Below are 16,058 nucleotides of genomic sequence, written 5' to 3'. Positions count from 1 at the left end.
TGTAAGTAATGAAATTTGTCAGAAAATATTTAGGATTTTCATATCTTGACGAAAACATTGAACAAAAAATTGACGACAAAACTACAGAACTGGTAACACAAAATTGAAGACATCATTTCAACTGCAGAGTCTCCCAGAGACTTGTAAAACATTTTATTGGAAAAGAATTTTGATTCAATTGATAACAATGAAAAAGAAGGGTCTCTCAAGTATTATAAAATATATTTTCAAAACGGCCACAACGATGGCTGCAGCATTAATTACATGCAAACCATCAATAACTATACTGTGAATGTTCACACTAATAACAAATCCCTTATCTGCACTAAGAACAAAGCAATGTATAACATGGAGTGTGTTGCAGGACAAAAATAACACAGATTTTTTTTTTTTAATTGAATGACACCCCTGTTTTAATTTATTGCTGATGCACTCAATCTTGACTATTTTAAAGGCATATATAGGATCATTTGCTTTTCGTACATTTTGTTCGTTTCCAATAATAACACCACTCAAAATCTAAAGAATGGTCAAAACCTAACCTGTTGAAGTTTCAGCTCAGTGGATAGCACACTTTAAAATAAAACAGTAAAAAAACACGCACAACCTTTCGATCAAGAAATACTCTTTTGCAATGCTCTATTTTTCCAAAGGTCAGTCGCCTGACTGATCGTTGGAAATCACCAACATTTCTTGAAAATTCTTCTAAATGACAGCAAGCCAGACGGAATAATTTCAGGGGTGTTTAGTACTAGTACGATCTTTAATCCAAAAAAGCTTTTTCGATAATAATTTGGTAGGTTACTTTTCGGATAAATGCAAAATGATCCTATATACACCTTTAATGAAGGTTATCCCTGTGCAGCTTTAGACAATAGAGGGCGCTGTGCAGCAACTCCATGAGACCCCAGAAAGGACATGTCAGAAGTTCATGAGCATGTACATTTAACTGCAATGGTTATGCAAAGGTCCATTGAGAAATAATTTTGGCATACATGTGAGCCTGCATATCTGACATAATTTAATCCTACAATACAGGACAAAGTTCAGATTTTGCCAAAATTTAATTGAAAATGGTCACACAAAACAAACTATTTTCCCAAACTAAACAAAAAAATCCAGTTTTGAATACAAAATTACACCGAAGAAAAATCTAAAAACAGCAAAGAAAATTTCAAGAAAAACTGATGAAAACGAATATTTCAGCGGATTTTGTGTGAAACAACTCCGCAAGGCTTAAAGGTAATATACAAGATTTGCTTTTGCTGTACTTTTCAGAAATGGATGGATTTAGTATTCTAAAGCAATTATTGTTACACCGACCTGTTTAAAGTTTTGTGTTCATAGATGCTGGAAAACCAAAAAAAAATGCTGTTCTTGTAGTCTGGATCCCTGACCCTACTTCAGACGAAACAGAGCAATTTATAGACGTCAGGGGATTGTCAGGTCAGGGAACCAGACTAGCTGGCTTGCACCCATTCATGGATGTGTAACCAATTGCAAACAAAATGTGGACTGAATAAATTTGGAAATTGGGGGCAGTATTTGAAGAAAAGTCACAAAAAGGTCACTTTTTTCCAAGGATGGTCGGCTGACCACTGTTGGAAATTGATACAAAAATTCCACTGTTCTTGAAAATGACAACACACCAGGTGCCATGATTTCACAGGATGCATTTTTACTTAGTCAAGGAAGGTATTTCATAATAATTTGGTAGTTTGGTTTTTGGATGTTTGCAAATGTTGCATATTACCTTTAAATCAGAAATGCTGTGGTGATGATTTATACGAAATACAAAATTTTACCCCTTGCAAAAAAAAAACCTTACAAAACAGTTACATGTACCAGTCACACTGATAACAATTGGTGACTCGACAATAAGCATAAATATAAAACAATATGGGGAAACATCGGCCTCATTCAAGAATGACAGAGGGCGCCACCACAACGTCATTTTGTCACGAAGAGGGCGCTATTTTGTCGAGGATGTCATTTTGTTGGTACATGTATAAACATATGTGTATCAGCACATATCGACGCAAGTTTGCACGTTTCTACAATTTTTAAATTTTTTTAGATTCAAGTTAAGTTAACAAACTGTTGTAATGAATGGGATATTTCTGGAGCAAATATATTCAAATAAATTATATGAAATAATCGCCACACTCGGTCTTAAAATACTGGGCCATTGGAAATTTCGTGGGTCTGTATTTGAAAATGACAAAACTTGCGTTAGGACTTGAATAGAGCCTGAAAGTTCACCTTCATTGCTGCTTCCGGAACCGTGAATATGAAAATAAATGTGCACAAAATTCTAAAATTTGCAATTATATCTGGTACATTAATTTCTTAAGAACATTACCTCGAGTAAGGCCTTTGTACAATTGTTACTAGCATCTCAATTTTGAAACTGAAAAATCGCCCGACGTGAAAGAGAAATATCGTGCCAAAAATTGACCTCTCACTTCCGAAAAGCTAAAATGCATGTGGAGTAGTGAAATTTATGAATCGCAATGTGTATCGCATTGATCGCACAATTTCACTCCACATTGAGGACAACGCCACCATCTTCAACATCAAAGTAAACTTAACGCTATTTTGTTTAAATTTAAACCTTGATGCTTAACACAACCAAGACACAAATTCACAGCGCTGCAGATGAAAGAAATATTCCAGCATTCCAGCAAAATGAGACCGAACTGGGCACAGGTCAGTGGAGAAAAATGAAAAAAACAAACCAAATAGCGGTGATTTTTATTTTAGTTTCAGATTTTGTCATAGTTGTAATCTTCAATATGTTCACTACACATTTTAAAGAAATAAATTGAATAAGGAAAACAATTGGCATCTTTCATTCGTACGACTACAAAGCGGAACTTTAAAGGCCCTTTTCTCAGTCCTTTTTGGTCATGTCGGCAAGTGCGAACTTTTAACATCCATGTTAGGGTTAAACAGAATGTCCGACTGAAGTGCAACAACAGTATTGTAAGAAGAATTTTGTTCTCATTCCTAATACCCGCAAACCCTCATTTCGACCTCTGCCCAGTTGTCTGAATTTGCCAGAACCTTCACTTTACCAGTATAAAGAATACCTATACTCACGAAGACCGAATTCTTGAACAATTTACTCATAGCCCTCTTTATATCGACTTGGTTCCAAGGAAAATGACCGCCGACTTCACAGCTAAACCATTGAGATGCTTTTAAATCTTCACTATGGTAACAGAGTTGAGTTCAGTTTAAAAAAAAACCCAGGAATGCTTTGTACAAAATATTACTCACGTGTCAAAATCTAGTATTTCCAATGAGAAATGCAGCTTTTTTTTTCTCGTTATTTACATATCCCCTGAGAAATATGGGTTTGTGTCGATGGGAAGATGCATGAATATGTAAAGAGAACACTAAAACTCCCCTTTGTTTTTCCCTTAAAGTATTTCTGTAACCAAGCAGCCATCTTGGATTTATTCCCCCACATGCAAGCCAAACCCTAAGAGAGGCTGGTTTAAAATAGTCTGGCACCCATGTCATGGTGGAACACTTCATATAGAGTTAGCACCTTGTTGGTTGGGTACTACTCAAAGATGGCCACTGTAGGAGTGTATACAAGTGTGAAGTGGAAAGACGAGTCCGGAATCAGACCTTGTGCCTTTTACTGTCATCGTCATCGGTTGGCGTACTCTCGCTGGCCTTTCGCTTGACGCCGACGGCTAGGGGTTGGCCCGGCGTGTCGTGGTTGAACTGAACGATGACGCAGGTCATGTTGTCGCAGCCGGTGCCGTCCCCGCTCGTGTCGGGCGCCAGGCAGACGTGGAAGAGCTGTGGTTATGAATATGCATCAATATTAAATTTATGAATATGCATCAATCATCTTCGTCTTCATAAATATACATGAAGTCCCTCAATTTGCTGAAAAGTTTTAAGGGAAAGGGCCAAAGGTTTTCTGGAATGAAGACTATTCAAAAATATTCTTTAAGCCTAACCGCCCTGAATCCTTCAAAATCGTCTTTGCCAAAGTGGAGGAATTTGGAGGATTGAGGTTACATGACGTTACTGATTTCGTAGGATGCACTTTGTCAAGGTCTTGGGCAGACCTTGTGTTGTTTTTGCTCAGCCATGCATAAATATAGGCCTGGATTATGCTTGGAATACTTCGTACTGCTCCAGGGTGTCACTGGCCAAGCCTCAACATATTGACAGACACTGCCACATCATTTTGCAGGATTCAGGCAGTGGTCACCCCTCCATGGACCATATTCAAGAAATAATGGAGGAATTGGCAGGATTGAGGCTATATGCTATTTTTCCATGAGACCAATTGGAGGATTTTGCAGGATTGAGGCTACATCCAGCAAAATGGCCTGACCTAGGAGTTAGGGACGGTACACAAGTATTCATCACATAATTATATCATACAGTCGACTCTCGTTAATACAAACTCTGCTGGACCTAGAGGTGGGGTGGGTGCCAGGGTGGAGGATGGGTTATGGGGTAGGGGTGGGAGAGTGACGGGGGTGGGGGAAGGCAGTAGGAGATGGGGTAGGATGGGAGGGAAGGAGGGGGGTATGGGGGAAGGGAGGGGGGAGACACAAAGTATGAATTCTTACCTCTTCGCATATTTCGGATAATTTGGGTTTACCCTCGCTGCTTTGCTTGGCTATTCTGTCCCTGACAAATTCTATCACCTCCTGGCTTGTCATGACATTCCTTGATAACAGAGAGAAAAATGACAATTGAAAATCAATTTACTGACTAAACAAGACGAGACAAGGTTAGCCTTGTTAAGCAACGATTTACAGGAAATTTTCAAAATGGCATCCAAGTAATCAGAGTTCACCCATATGACTTTGACTTTTCAACACGGCTGCCGTAACAATTCTTGTACAAAGCCCATCTCTCTGATCCATTTTCTCCATGATTCAACTGAGGGAAATCCATTTGTTGGATTTTTGGCAGGAACACACTGACATGAACTTTAGGGGTTTTGGAATGAAAAGGTCAACCCACCAAATACCGTCGCAAGCAACAACCATGATGTCGTGTTCCTTGGTCAGCTCAGCTGTCTGTATGTCTGGGAATGCAGAGATCATCTGCTCTTCTGGTGGAAGGTTTGTGTTGCACTTGTAACAATGATCGCCTGGTTAACAAACAAACAACAACAAGAAGCAACATGGTTGTGTGAGATGGAAATGTACGACAGTCATGACAGTAGGATTTAACAGCACCAATTTTTCATACAAAGGTAAAGGTTTCGGGGATGAACCTATGTTTACAGGAACGGAGTGCCCATCTCTCTTTCGTTAGCGATTGGGCCAGACTCATATGCTGCTGTGAGGGATCGCCACACCTCCTCCACAGCGAGTCTGTTACCTTCCCAGCATTGAATAATGCCGGTACCTACTTAACACCTGGGTTGAGATGAGTAATTGAGGTAAAGCGCCTTACTCAAGAGCACAACACGCATGGCCACGGCGGGGCTCGAACCCACAATCACACGATCATGAATCCCATGCCTTTCGGCAAAAATAATCCCGGCGCGAAGTGGTTAATTCAATTTGGTTCAGTGCCATCTGGAATGCATGAATAAAATCAATGCAACTCTTACCTATGGCTCTTGAGAGATTGAGGCCGCCGTTGACTCTTCCGTCTGGCGTCACTTTCCCGCCGGCTTTCTCTATTCTCGTGATTTCGATTTTATCCTCAGGTTTGTGGTCGATGGAAAGATCTACAGCTTCGCCGGCTTTTGATAACACGCAGCGTGAGTCTCCAGCATTGGCTACGATGATTTGGTTGTCTCGTATTAAGGCCACGACGGCAGTACACCCACTGTCACTTCCAGGCTGTTTTTAAAATGTTATTTAAAAAAAAAAAAAAAGTTAAAACAACATCATTCAAAATAATTCTGCAATTACTGCCAGCATTCATGGTTGTGATGAGGCCTAGAGGCTGTTCGTATTTGACAGTTGATGACAAGGTTTCGCTCCCTTATGTGCCAACTCTCCCTAAAGCTATAGTCCATCATTTGCAGCCATCCGAAAAGTAACTGGCATAATTATTGTTAAAAAATATACTTGGTTGAAAGATAGTAAGTGGACTAAACTCCCGGTGAAATTATTCTTTCTAGCAAAATGTCATTTTGAAGTAATCAACGAAAGAAGGCCTTTCCAACGGTGCGTCTGAAGTCGCACCGTAGGAAATTTAAATTAGTAGTTCGTTTTGTTATTCGGCGAAGCGCGCGCAAGCATTGGCACGACGCACACGCGCGTGCGGTTGCTATAATTCGTCGGATCAGTGCGCGACATCGCATATAGCTGCAATTCAAAACATGATTCAGCAACTTTTGATTTGAAATTGAGATCCTAGAATGCTGTTTTTTCTCTGAATATACAGCTGAAGCTGAGCTGAAACTTCATCAGGTTAGTTGTTCAGTATCCTTCATTAGATTTTGAACACTTTTGTTGCTTCAAATGAACAAAATGCACAATGATGAACTATATCTTTAACCCTAACTCTGTAGTGTCTTTTACTAAGTACTGAACCAAGTCCGCCAAAATCCATCACTGACCCTGCTTCACATAACGCTTTAGGACCAAATCCGCTGAAATCCACCACAAGACCACCACTTTTATAGGTGGATTATGATGGTACTCATGGCTTGCCTACCAAAATCCCCAAAATGGGGGAATGAAGTTTGATGGATTTGGGAAGGTAAGGGTTAATGTATGTTTTATTTCGGATGAACAAATACATCCCTCGAACCTAGTTCAATAAATGGAAAGCTTACACAACATCGCATAGGTTTGTTATTAAAAACCACTATCCTACAATACTCATGAGAAGTCGACTTGGATGATTTTGTTGCATGGTTGCCCAAATCTACTCCACTTACTTCTTCTTTTTGTCCAAAGACGTCTTGTTGTTCATCTTCATCTTCATCCTCATCATCTTCATCATCATCCGGTTCATCCCCTCCTTCGGCGTCCTCATCTTCTTCTGAATCGCTCTCATCATCATCGTCATCATCTTCTTCTTCTTCTGCGTCTTCCTCATCGTCTTCCGCTTCCTCCTCCTCTGCCTCATTATCACCTTCACTTTCCGCTGGACAACAAATCAAACACCGAATTAACATATGAAGAGTTATTTCCAAAACACAACATACGTGTATCCATTTGACAAAAAGTGAAAAATTTAAACGGTTTAATATGAATCTTTATCCCTAACTCCCATAATTTCTTGACTATATTCCTTGGAGGGATGCCCACTGCCTCAATCCTTCAGAATCCTCCAGCAGTCCCTGTTAATACATTGAGGCAGTGCCAATGACATCCTGGAGCGGACGAGTTCAAGTGTAATCTAGGCCTAAATTCATGCACGGCTGAAAAAAACAACACAAGGTCCGGCCTAAGACTTTGAGCCTCCACAATCAGCCACACATTTTTGCCACACATAAAAATTTCTGTTCATAAACTTCCCTTTTCACTTTATTGTGTTCAACTAGAAATAAAACCTGTCGAAACTGTTTTTGGGCAACCAGGAGAGAGCAGGATTTTATAAGCCAACAAAATGGCTTTATCGCGTTTTGGAAAAAACTCTTCATATTGACTTTTTTTGGGGGGGTGCCTGCGCATCTCCATCCCTAACTTTCTAAGATGCTTCATTAATCATCCAAAAATGTAAAAGTTTTTTGAGCATTTTGCAAGAAAGACAAGCTACAATTGTGCCACTTTTAGATTACATCAGTGGCTGTAGCTTCCAAAATACACATGCGCCTATGGAAGAGATTGAAGCCGCTTCCTCAAGACACGCATGTAACTGCTACCGTAGCCAAGTATCGCAGACATAACCTCAATTTCCTTAGGATTTGATGCCAAAAACAACACCACCCCCACCCAAAAAAGGAGGAAAACCCCCCAGAAAAAAACACAAACCAGGCATTTTGTAACCTCAATTTCCTTAGGATTTGATGCCCAAAACAACAACCCCCCCCCCAAAAAAAAGGAGGAAAAACCCTTAAAAAAACACAAACCAGGCATATTCTTAGTACTAAACATGACACAAAGCACAGTAAGTCTCTAACATTCAGCTACATTCAAGTGGATAGAAGGTGTTTAATCAAATCAGTCAGCCCCGTGAGAACTTTTCACTATGCAATGGTCGACAGGACAATTTGACATTTTGTAAGTATGATACATCTACTCTTGGCCTTCTTAAGAAAACTGTACATTTGTAGCAACATATGGGACGGCGTGAACAGACTGTTGTGTCGTGTAGACTACATACACGTCTACACGTAACTTAGCATGCGCAAAAGAGCCTTAGATGTTAAATCTAGTTTCCTGCTGATAATGCATACATAAGGTGGGAACCCAGTCTTAATAAGTACCAGGGACGCATTGTCCACATCATAGGTATGCTCTTTAGATTGGATACCAGCGTCGTACGTATCATCACCGTACGCAACGTGTACGTTGATATGGGTATTTTGTGCAGCCTTGTTGCTTTTTATTTGTCCCCTTTTGGCAGTTTATTCTAGTTTTTCATGCAGAGAGAGTGTATGTATCTACACACATACCAGTCCAATATATTTGGTCCCGTATGTGGCTGGTTATAAAACTGTACAATACCCTTAACCCTAACCCACCTCACTCCTCCAAAATCCTCCTGGCGGTTTTGGAGGATTCTAGAGGATTGAGGATGAATGGTGATTGAATCAAATGAGGATTCTGGAGGATTGAGGATGAATGGTGATTGAAGCACATGAGGATTTTGGAGGATTGAGGATGAATGGTGATTGAAGCACAAGAGGATTTTGGAGGATTGAGGATGAATGCACTTTGAGGCAGGACTGTCTGATGATTTTGAAGGATTTGGCGTTGGTTATCCTTCATTTAAACACGAGTGCAAAGTTTTGGGATGAGGAGGATTTTGGAGGATTGAGGATGAATGCATTTTGAGGCAGGACTGTCTGACAATTTTGAAAAATTTAGGCGGAGTTGCAAAATTTTGGAGGATTGAGGATGGTTGTAAGCAACAAGGGCCTAGGGGGTTAGGGTTAACAGCTGCAACACTGTACGATTGATGAGTCCAACATCGTAAGACTTCTACACCTACCTAATCTTCCGTTGACTTCCTCCGTCTCCGCAGCGTCTGTACCATTGCATTTGATGATCTCTTGTGAGTCCTTCCCACTGTCGTTACCCTCCGGTTCTTGCACCTCGTCGACAGCACTGCCGTCCTTCTTAGCACCATTAGCTTCAACTTGGACCTTTGACCCTGCCTCGACCTCCTCCTCATCATCGTCGAGTCTCAGAGGAATTGAGCCTCTGTCGCCCTCCCCATTGTCCTTGTCTTGTCCATTGGCCGCGTCCTCGTTACCAAACGCCGGCGCTTTTTTACGGACCATTGGAGATAGGAGGTCGTTTCTGTCCAGTTTTTTGCGGAGTGTCCGTGTCTTTGTCGGGTGGTAACTGTAGCGGGCAAGCAGCTCTCCTAGGGGTAGGTTGGCTTCTTCCTGTAAGGCATTCGCTTCTTCAGCATCAGCTGTTTAAAAAAAACACAACAAACTAAACAGAGTGTGGCCTAGTGGTTAGGGTTTGTAACTCATGATCAGAGGGTCAGGGGTTCGAATCTAGCTGCTGGCCATATGTTGTGTCCTTGGGCAAGCCAGTTCATGCCCACTTGCCTCTCTCCACCCACGAGTACAAATGGGAACCACTTCAACTTTTGTTGGAACATTTGTGCAAGGGCAATTCCAGTGTAATGAAAGAAAGTGTAATGTCCACGACAAAGCCAATTAACCATGATATCTAATGAATGATTCAGAGAAATGATCCAAAACTCCTAGTCTGTAATCTCCTTGACCATTACAAGATGATGGATGCATAAGATTTAAAAACTACACTTTCAGATTAATTCGCCAAGCTCTTAAAGGGACACTAGGTCCTGGAACAGCCCAATTGGGCTACAAAACGCGCTTTGAACAAGATGATGTTAATCGGAAATAACATTTAAAAGAAGGATATAAACATTCACACAACTATCCTTTCAAAACTGGGCGTTTTTGAGTTATTCCTGTATTATGCGTGCGAGAACGAATATCAGTGTCCACTTTTGCGACCCCATAAATTCGAGCTATTATGACGCTAGTTGTGATTTCATTCGTAAAGTGTTCGCCTTTTGCGGACGTTGAAGAAACCAAAATTTTTTTTGCATTGGTGATTGGTCACCACTGTTCCCGAGACACACAAGACAGGAAAAACGTATTCGTACTCCGTCATGTCCGATGTAAACAAACGGTGTTTTTTCGTCTTTTCTCGGGAATGGTAAGAAATTAGGTTGGTTTCCTTTCAACCAGGTGTTTGAAATAGGGTAAGTAAACAATCCAAAACACAAAATTTTCGGGGATTTCAGGACCTAGTGCCCCTTTAAAAGCTGTCACGGACGTTACATATTGCCCGAAACAACTTTTATTTATTAATTTTGTCTGGTTTTTTTTTTTTGGGGGGGGGTTTGTTTAGAAAATTGTAAATGTTCTTCTACCTTCATCGCTGTTGTGTTCCATCCCCGCTATTTGTCGCAGTTCCTCCACCACGGCTGGCTCCTTGATAGCCACGTCTATCTTCATGAAGGCATCCTCCAAAGCCTTGCCGATGTCACCATTCTTGTAAGCCGCCTGGTCCAGGATGTAGTCAGGCAGATACTTGGAGCAGTAGATAGCTACTTCCGCTCCTGGAGAAAGCCAGCGACAGAAGGAATTAACTGTTACCCTACCTGGGGCAGAAATCTGTGTCAAGGTCTTGGTCCAGCCCAAGACCTTGACACAGATTTCATCTTACGACTCATCTTAGGATTTAAGACGAGTCCCTACTCTAAGATCGATCTTACCTAAGAGGCGTCCTAAGACCAATTTCACTAAACCCATGTTAAGCAAGAAGCATCAGAACTACCAACTTGATGGCTGTTTCATGTTTGTTTTTACCACTTGACGAAACAGTCGTAGAAAAAAAATGCGCAAAACCAAAATGTTGAGGCAGAGCCAGTGACATCCTGGAGCAGTGTGGAGGATTTTAAGTATAATCTAGGCCTAAATGTATGCATGGCTGAGCATAAACAACACACGGTCCAGCCCAAGACCTTGACACGGTGCATCCTCCAAAATCAGCCACACATTTTCGCCATAGCCTCAATCCTGCAAAATCCTCCATTTTGCAAAGAGGATTTTGGAGGATTTGGGAAGGTTAGGGTTAATAATTCATGACTTTGACCCAAGCAGTTGACCTTGCCATTGCGCATGCTCACAATATGATCGAAATACTCTACACTATCAGTGGGCGACATTTGTAGGGGTAAGTTCACATATTCTTAGTTATTTATTATAATACCTCCGTGACCATCATAGACAGCAAACATGGCTGTCTCCTCGTCAAGTTGTGAAATGCAGTTGTGGCCATCCTGCAGAAACGAATCAAACCAAAGCATAAATAAATTAATTAAGTAATTAAAAAAAAAAACATTCATCATTTTTATCAATACAACAGCAACAATTAAGGCCTATATCAACGATGGAAAAAAAAAATATGTCCTGATGCCAAGTTTGGTGGTTGTGAAGACTTCTAAGATTATTCTAACAAGATTGGTAATTTTTCTCAGTCCTAAAATTCATGCAAAAATCATACAGGTAAATATACATGTATGGTGCACAAAACTTGCAAAAGAAACATTGGAAAGAATGTTATATCCTGACACCACTTTTGTCATCATATATCACCTATCATGTATCATAATTATATACCGTTACCACCCAGTAGACTCTGTGCATAGGGCCCTATGCACAGTCTACTCCAGTTCGGTGCCATATATAGTCGGACTCCCTATTATCGCGGCATCCCTATTATCGCGGCATGGGAAATTTCTTTTTTTGCGTTGCCAAAAGTCCTTCACCAGGCATTAACCCTAACCCACCTCACTCCTCCAAAATCCTCCTGGCGGTTTTGGAGGATTCTAGAGGATTGAGGATGAATGGTGATTGAATCAAATGAGGATTCTGGAGGATTGAGGATGAATGGTGATTGAAGCACATGAGGATTTTGGAGGATTGAGGATGAATGGTGATTGAAGCACATGAGGATTTTGGAGGATTGAGGATGAATGCACTTTGAGGCAGGACTGTCTGATGATTTTGAAGGATTTGGCGTTGGTTATCCTTCATTTAAACACGAGTGCAAAGTTTTGGGATGAGGAGGATTTTGGAGGATTGAGGATGGTTGTAAGCAACAAGGGCCTAGGGGGTTAGGGTTAAGGACTTTCTGCCAAGTTGTATAAAAACGACGATTAAAAAATGTTGTGTCTTTCGGGACTTTTAACGATTTTTAATAAATATTAACGTTTTCCAAAACTTGCAAATTTTTCCTCACCGTATCTGCTAAAAGGTACCGTCTATATTTTAACATAAATCTTTAAGATAGTGGATATTTTGCCGGAGGTAATGACGGCAAACTAACGATTACTAAAGGTTTGCCGGCGGCAATCCATATCAACAGAGGGCGCTGTACTCTTTAAAATAGGGCTGAATTATAAGATGTATTAAATTCCAACCAAAAATTGTGTAGCACGTTTGGTGTAGTGGTTAAGCAAAGGCTCTAGTAAGCGGGATGACTCGTGTTTGATTCCGACCGCACCACATTTTAAATTTTTTTTTTTTCATCCCCAAATAAATAAGAATATTCTTCTTTTATTATTTTAACATGTCTCAAACATTTTTTGCAGAGCATTACATTTTCTTTTTCAGTTTTGTGGCTCTGGAGGATTTTTTTTAAAAGGGAAATAAAGTCCGAAATTATAAAATGGTCTGAATCCCATCTTGTGAATACGAGGTAACAACGATAATTTTGGCATGGAACCAGACTAAAACTTGTCACCGGAAAATGTTTAAGTACAAAAAAACAGTAACTGCGCATGTTCAGTGCATATCCGGCAAACTAACGTTTACTAAAAGGTTTGCCGTTTCCGGCAAAATATACACTGCCAATCTTTAATGGCGCTCTGTCCATGCAAGTTCCATTGTCTGGTTCCCATTCTACAGCTGCAAACACAAAATGAAGTCGAAGGACAATATTTCCACCGCGAAATCGTAAAAATTTTACAGGATCAAAATAAGGACAGTGCGTCAAAAATAAACGGCACACCGACCGTGTAAAGTGAATGGTGCCCCCAATCGCCAATCAGTAGACTTGTCTCAGCGATTTTTGTTCTCCTTTCGGGGTAGGGTCAGGGTCTTCAGAAATCATTCTGCAGGCATATAGTCTTTAATCAACTTGAACGTTAGAGGGAAAATATCAGACTTTATTCAGGGGATGTTTTGGTCAAACATTAACTATGAAAAAAAACGTTGAGATCATTATAAAACCAACTTCCCACATACTGCGATAATAGGGAGTCCACCTCTGTTCGCACACTCCGAGCATGTCTATTTTCACAGGCATCGTACACGGAATAAACCACACCACAGTCGGATTTGTTTGAAAAGGAAGAGTTATACAAAAGACAAGACAATTCGGGCATCGGGAAGGTAAGTGGGCAATCTCTATTCCGAATGAGAAACGTGATAAGTACCACGATAATGTTACGGAGTCCCATCCTACTTACTACAACTTAGTACAAGGCTAACCTTCATTGAGATGATACAAGAATTATGATGAAAAAAGTGGTGTCACTGTCAGGATGCAACACTTTTTCCCAAATTTCTAAAATCTTGTAATATTGCCGATTCATAATGTACAAATTACAATGTAGGCTATAATACATGTGTAATATTCAATAACATGATGAACAAATTACAATGTAGCTGTAGCTACATTGTTCAATAATATAAATATACATTGATTGGTAGAAAAACAATCATGCCAAATGATAGCCCCATAATGTGGCCAGTTTACTGGACTGCCTCCGTAAACATAGGCCACACATCCACATGTACAAAAATCGTGTCGACGGAGCCAAATTTTGATTTTCACATTTAGGATTAGTTTGTAGGTTTTTTTTGCTTTAGAAGCATACTCACCCTCTTTATAGGCTAATCAGAAAGTGCTGCCTTTTTCAGATATATATTTTTCGTGAAATTTCCAGATTCATTTTTACACGTTTGCGTATCAAAATTTCAACATGAAATTTCACAAAAATTAGACATCTGAAAAAGGCAGCACTTTCTGATTAGCCTATAAGAGGGTGAGTATGCTTCTAAAGCAAAAAAATCCTACAAACTAAGCCTAAATGTGAAAATCAAAATTTGGCTCCGTCGACACGATTTGTGTACATGTGGATGTGTGGCCTATGTTTACGGAGGCAGTCCAGTAAATAGGCCACATTTATGGGGCTAGCCAAATGACCAAGGCAAAACATTAAACATCTGAACATGACACGAAAAGTAACTCATTCAGTGTCACCAAGGAGAATAATGGGGCAAGCTATCACTGACAATCATCAACACTGTTGATTTACATTATAAAATACACCTGATTTTATCCAGGGAACACTAAGCATGGTCTATCTAACTTGTTAAAATCAATAATGATCAAAGACAAGGATTCCACTACACAACGAAGTTCGACATGTTCGGATAGCCTACCTCCATTCCGAGTCGCCAACCTTGCATCGCAGACGAACCAAATCGGACCTTTTCGGTGCCCCCATCATCAGAAACGCACTCTGTCTTCGGCTCTGAAAGATAAGCTCCCATCCTGAACAAATCGTTCCTTCGATAAAACAGTTTCACCTGCGTTTCATAACAGGAAAGTTATCGAAGAAGTTCTCCAACTAAAACTTTTGAAAATTCGTTTTCACGTGGCGATGAACGTACGTAAAGTGCTTTCATAAAAAAAACGTACGCAGAATGAATGCAAGAATGCAAGTTCATTGGTTTTCCAACTACTTGCGTAATCCTTATGTGGACAACGGATACCAGCGACTCTGTGGAGCTATAAATAACACGTGACCCCGCGGGCCCAAAAACCCCCACATTTCGTCATTTATGTGGTTTTTGTATGAATTTTATTAATTTAAACTACACATGCCCCAAAACTACAAGGAATCATTTATAACGACTAAAGAGACTTATGTGTGAACGAATTCCATGAACCAACAATCACCAACGACTACACCAAATGTAATCGTCCATTTTAGGGGCGGAGTCGAACTAAGTGGGGCATAGTGTGAGCATAAAATTCTGCTTTGAGCAACAGGTTGAAGTTTCAGACCGATTGGTTTAATTCCCCGTTTTCTCAGTTCTTCAGCTTATTCGATTTTTAAGCTCTGGCACATAGCTTCTACAAGTCACTTTGGTGTCTGTCGGTCCCCCCCCCCCAAAAAAAAAAATTGACCAAAAACCCCTAACTCACCCATAAAACTTTAAGTACCAAAATTGTAACTGTCCAAAAAAAAAGAAGCAAACAAAATACATTATATACTTGACAAATAGTGTTTGAAACAAATCGTGGAGTTGTTTATGAAAAGTGTGTTCATGGAGGGAAGAAAATGTGGTAAATGTAAAGGTCACGTGGTATGTAATGCGCTAGGAACTTAGGAGCTTATACACACCTGTAACTATGCATCACCCCTGCATCTGGCCCTGTGTAAGGTTTACGAGTCTCCATGGCCTATATAGGGATGATGCCAAAAATAGTTCTGCTTCCGATTACATGGTATTAGAAAATAGGGTAGGTAGGTAGGAAGGTAGGTAGGGAAGTTTTTTTTGGGGGGGGGGGCGGGGTTTTTTTGGTGTCCGATCATAATTATGGAGGCGTCTGCGTGTAGTCAAGGGAAAAGGTAGTAATTGATGGTTTGGGGCGTTTTTTTATCAGGTTTTTTCCATGAACAAATAAGGGTAGGGGCTGTCAATTGACAATCACGAACAAGTGAGCAATTGTACCATTTCATGCAAGACTGTCATGCAAGACGGCCAGAGCTTATTGTGCAATCGCACTTGTTTATCTTCAACTTGTATGTTTTATTCAATACCCTCCCCCCTTTAGGCGTCAACCTTTTGTGAAAAGGGTTTACTTTGGTTT

General features: G+C 40.3%; 1 protein-coding gene across 1 annotated transcript; it reads right to left on the bottom strand.

The window, feature by feature from the left end:
• Positions 1-2,078: 2,078 nt before the first annotated feature.
• On the bottom strand, positions 2,079-14,893 carry LOC119728520 (probable protein phosphatase 2C 60). The gene is made up of 9 exons (XM_038200792.1): positions 14,621-14,893; positions 11,379-11,448; positions 10,537-10,725; positions 9,109-9,537; positions 6,887-7,095; positions 5,603-5,837; positions 5,005-5,134; positions 4,605-4,704; positions 2,079-3,816 (listed from the first exon to the last, which is right to left on the bottom strand). Exons 1-9 carry the CDS (start codon positions 14,729-14,731, stop codon positions 3,634-3,636), a joined length of 1,656 nt encoding a protein of 551 aa, XP_038056720.1. The 5' UTR covers positions 14,732-14,893; the 3' UTR covers positions 2,079-3,633.
• Between the last annotated feature and the right edge of the window lie 1,165 nt (positions 14,894-16,058).

This window comes from Patiria miniata, unplaced genomic scaffold (genome assembly GCF_015706575.1).
Source record: "Patiria miniata isolate m_02_andy unplaced genomic scaffold, ASM1570657v1 HiC_scaffold_20, whole genome shotgun sequence".
Lineage (NCBI taxonomy): Eukaryota > Metazoa > Echinodermata > Asteroidea > Valvatida > Asterinidae > Patiria > Patiria miniata.
This window is presented reverse-complemented; position numbering and strand designations above follow the sequence as displayed.

Coding starts and splice junctions, on each gene's coding strand:
- LOC119728520 (XM_038200792.1), bottom strand. CDS start 14,731: ATGGGAGCTTATCTTTCAGAGCCGAAGACAGAGTGCGTTTCTGATGAT. Junction 5,838..6,886: donor TCTTTGGACAAAAAGAAGAA/GTAAGTGGAGTA, acceptor TTTTAAAAACAG/CCTGGAAGTGACAGTGGGTG. Junction 5,135..5,602: donor CAATCTCTCAAGAGCCATAG/GTAAGAGTTGCA, acceptor TTTGTTAACCAG/GCGATCATTGTTACAAGTGC.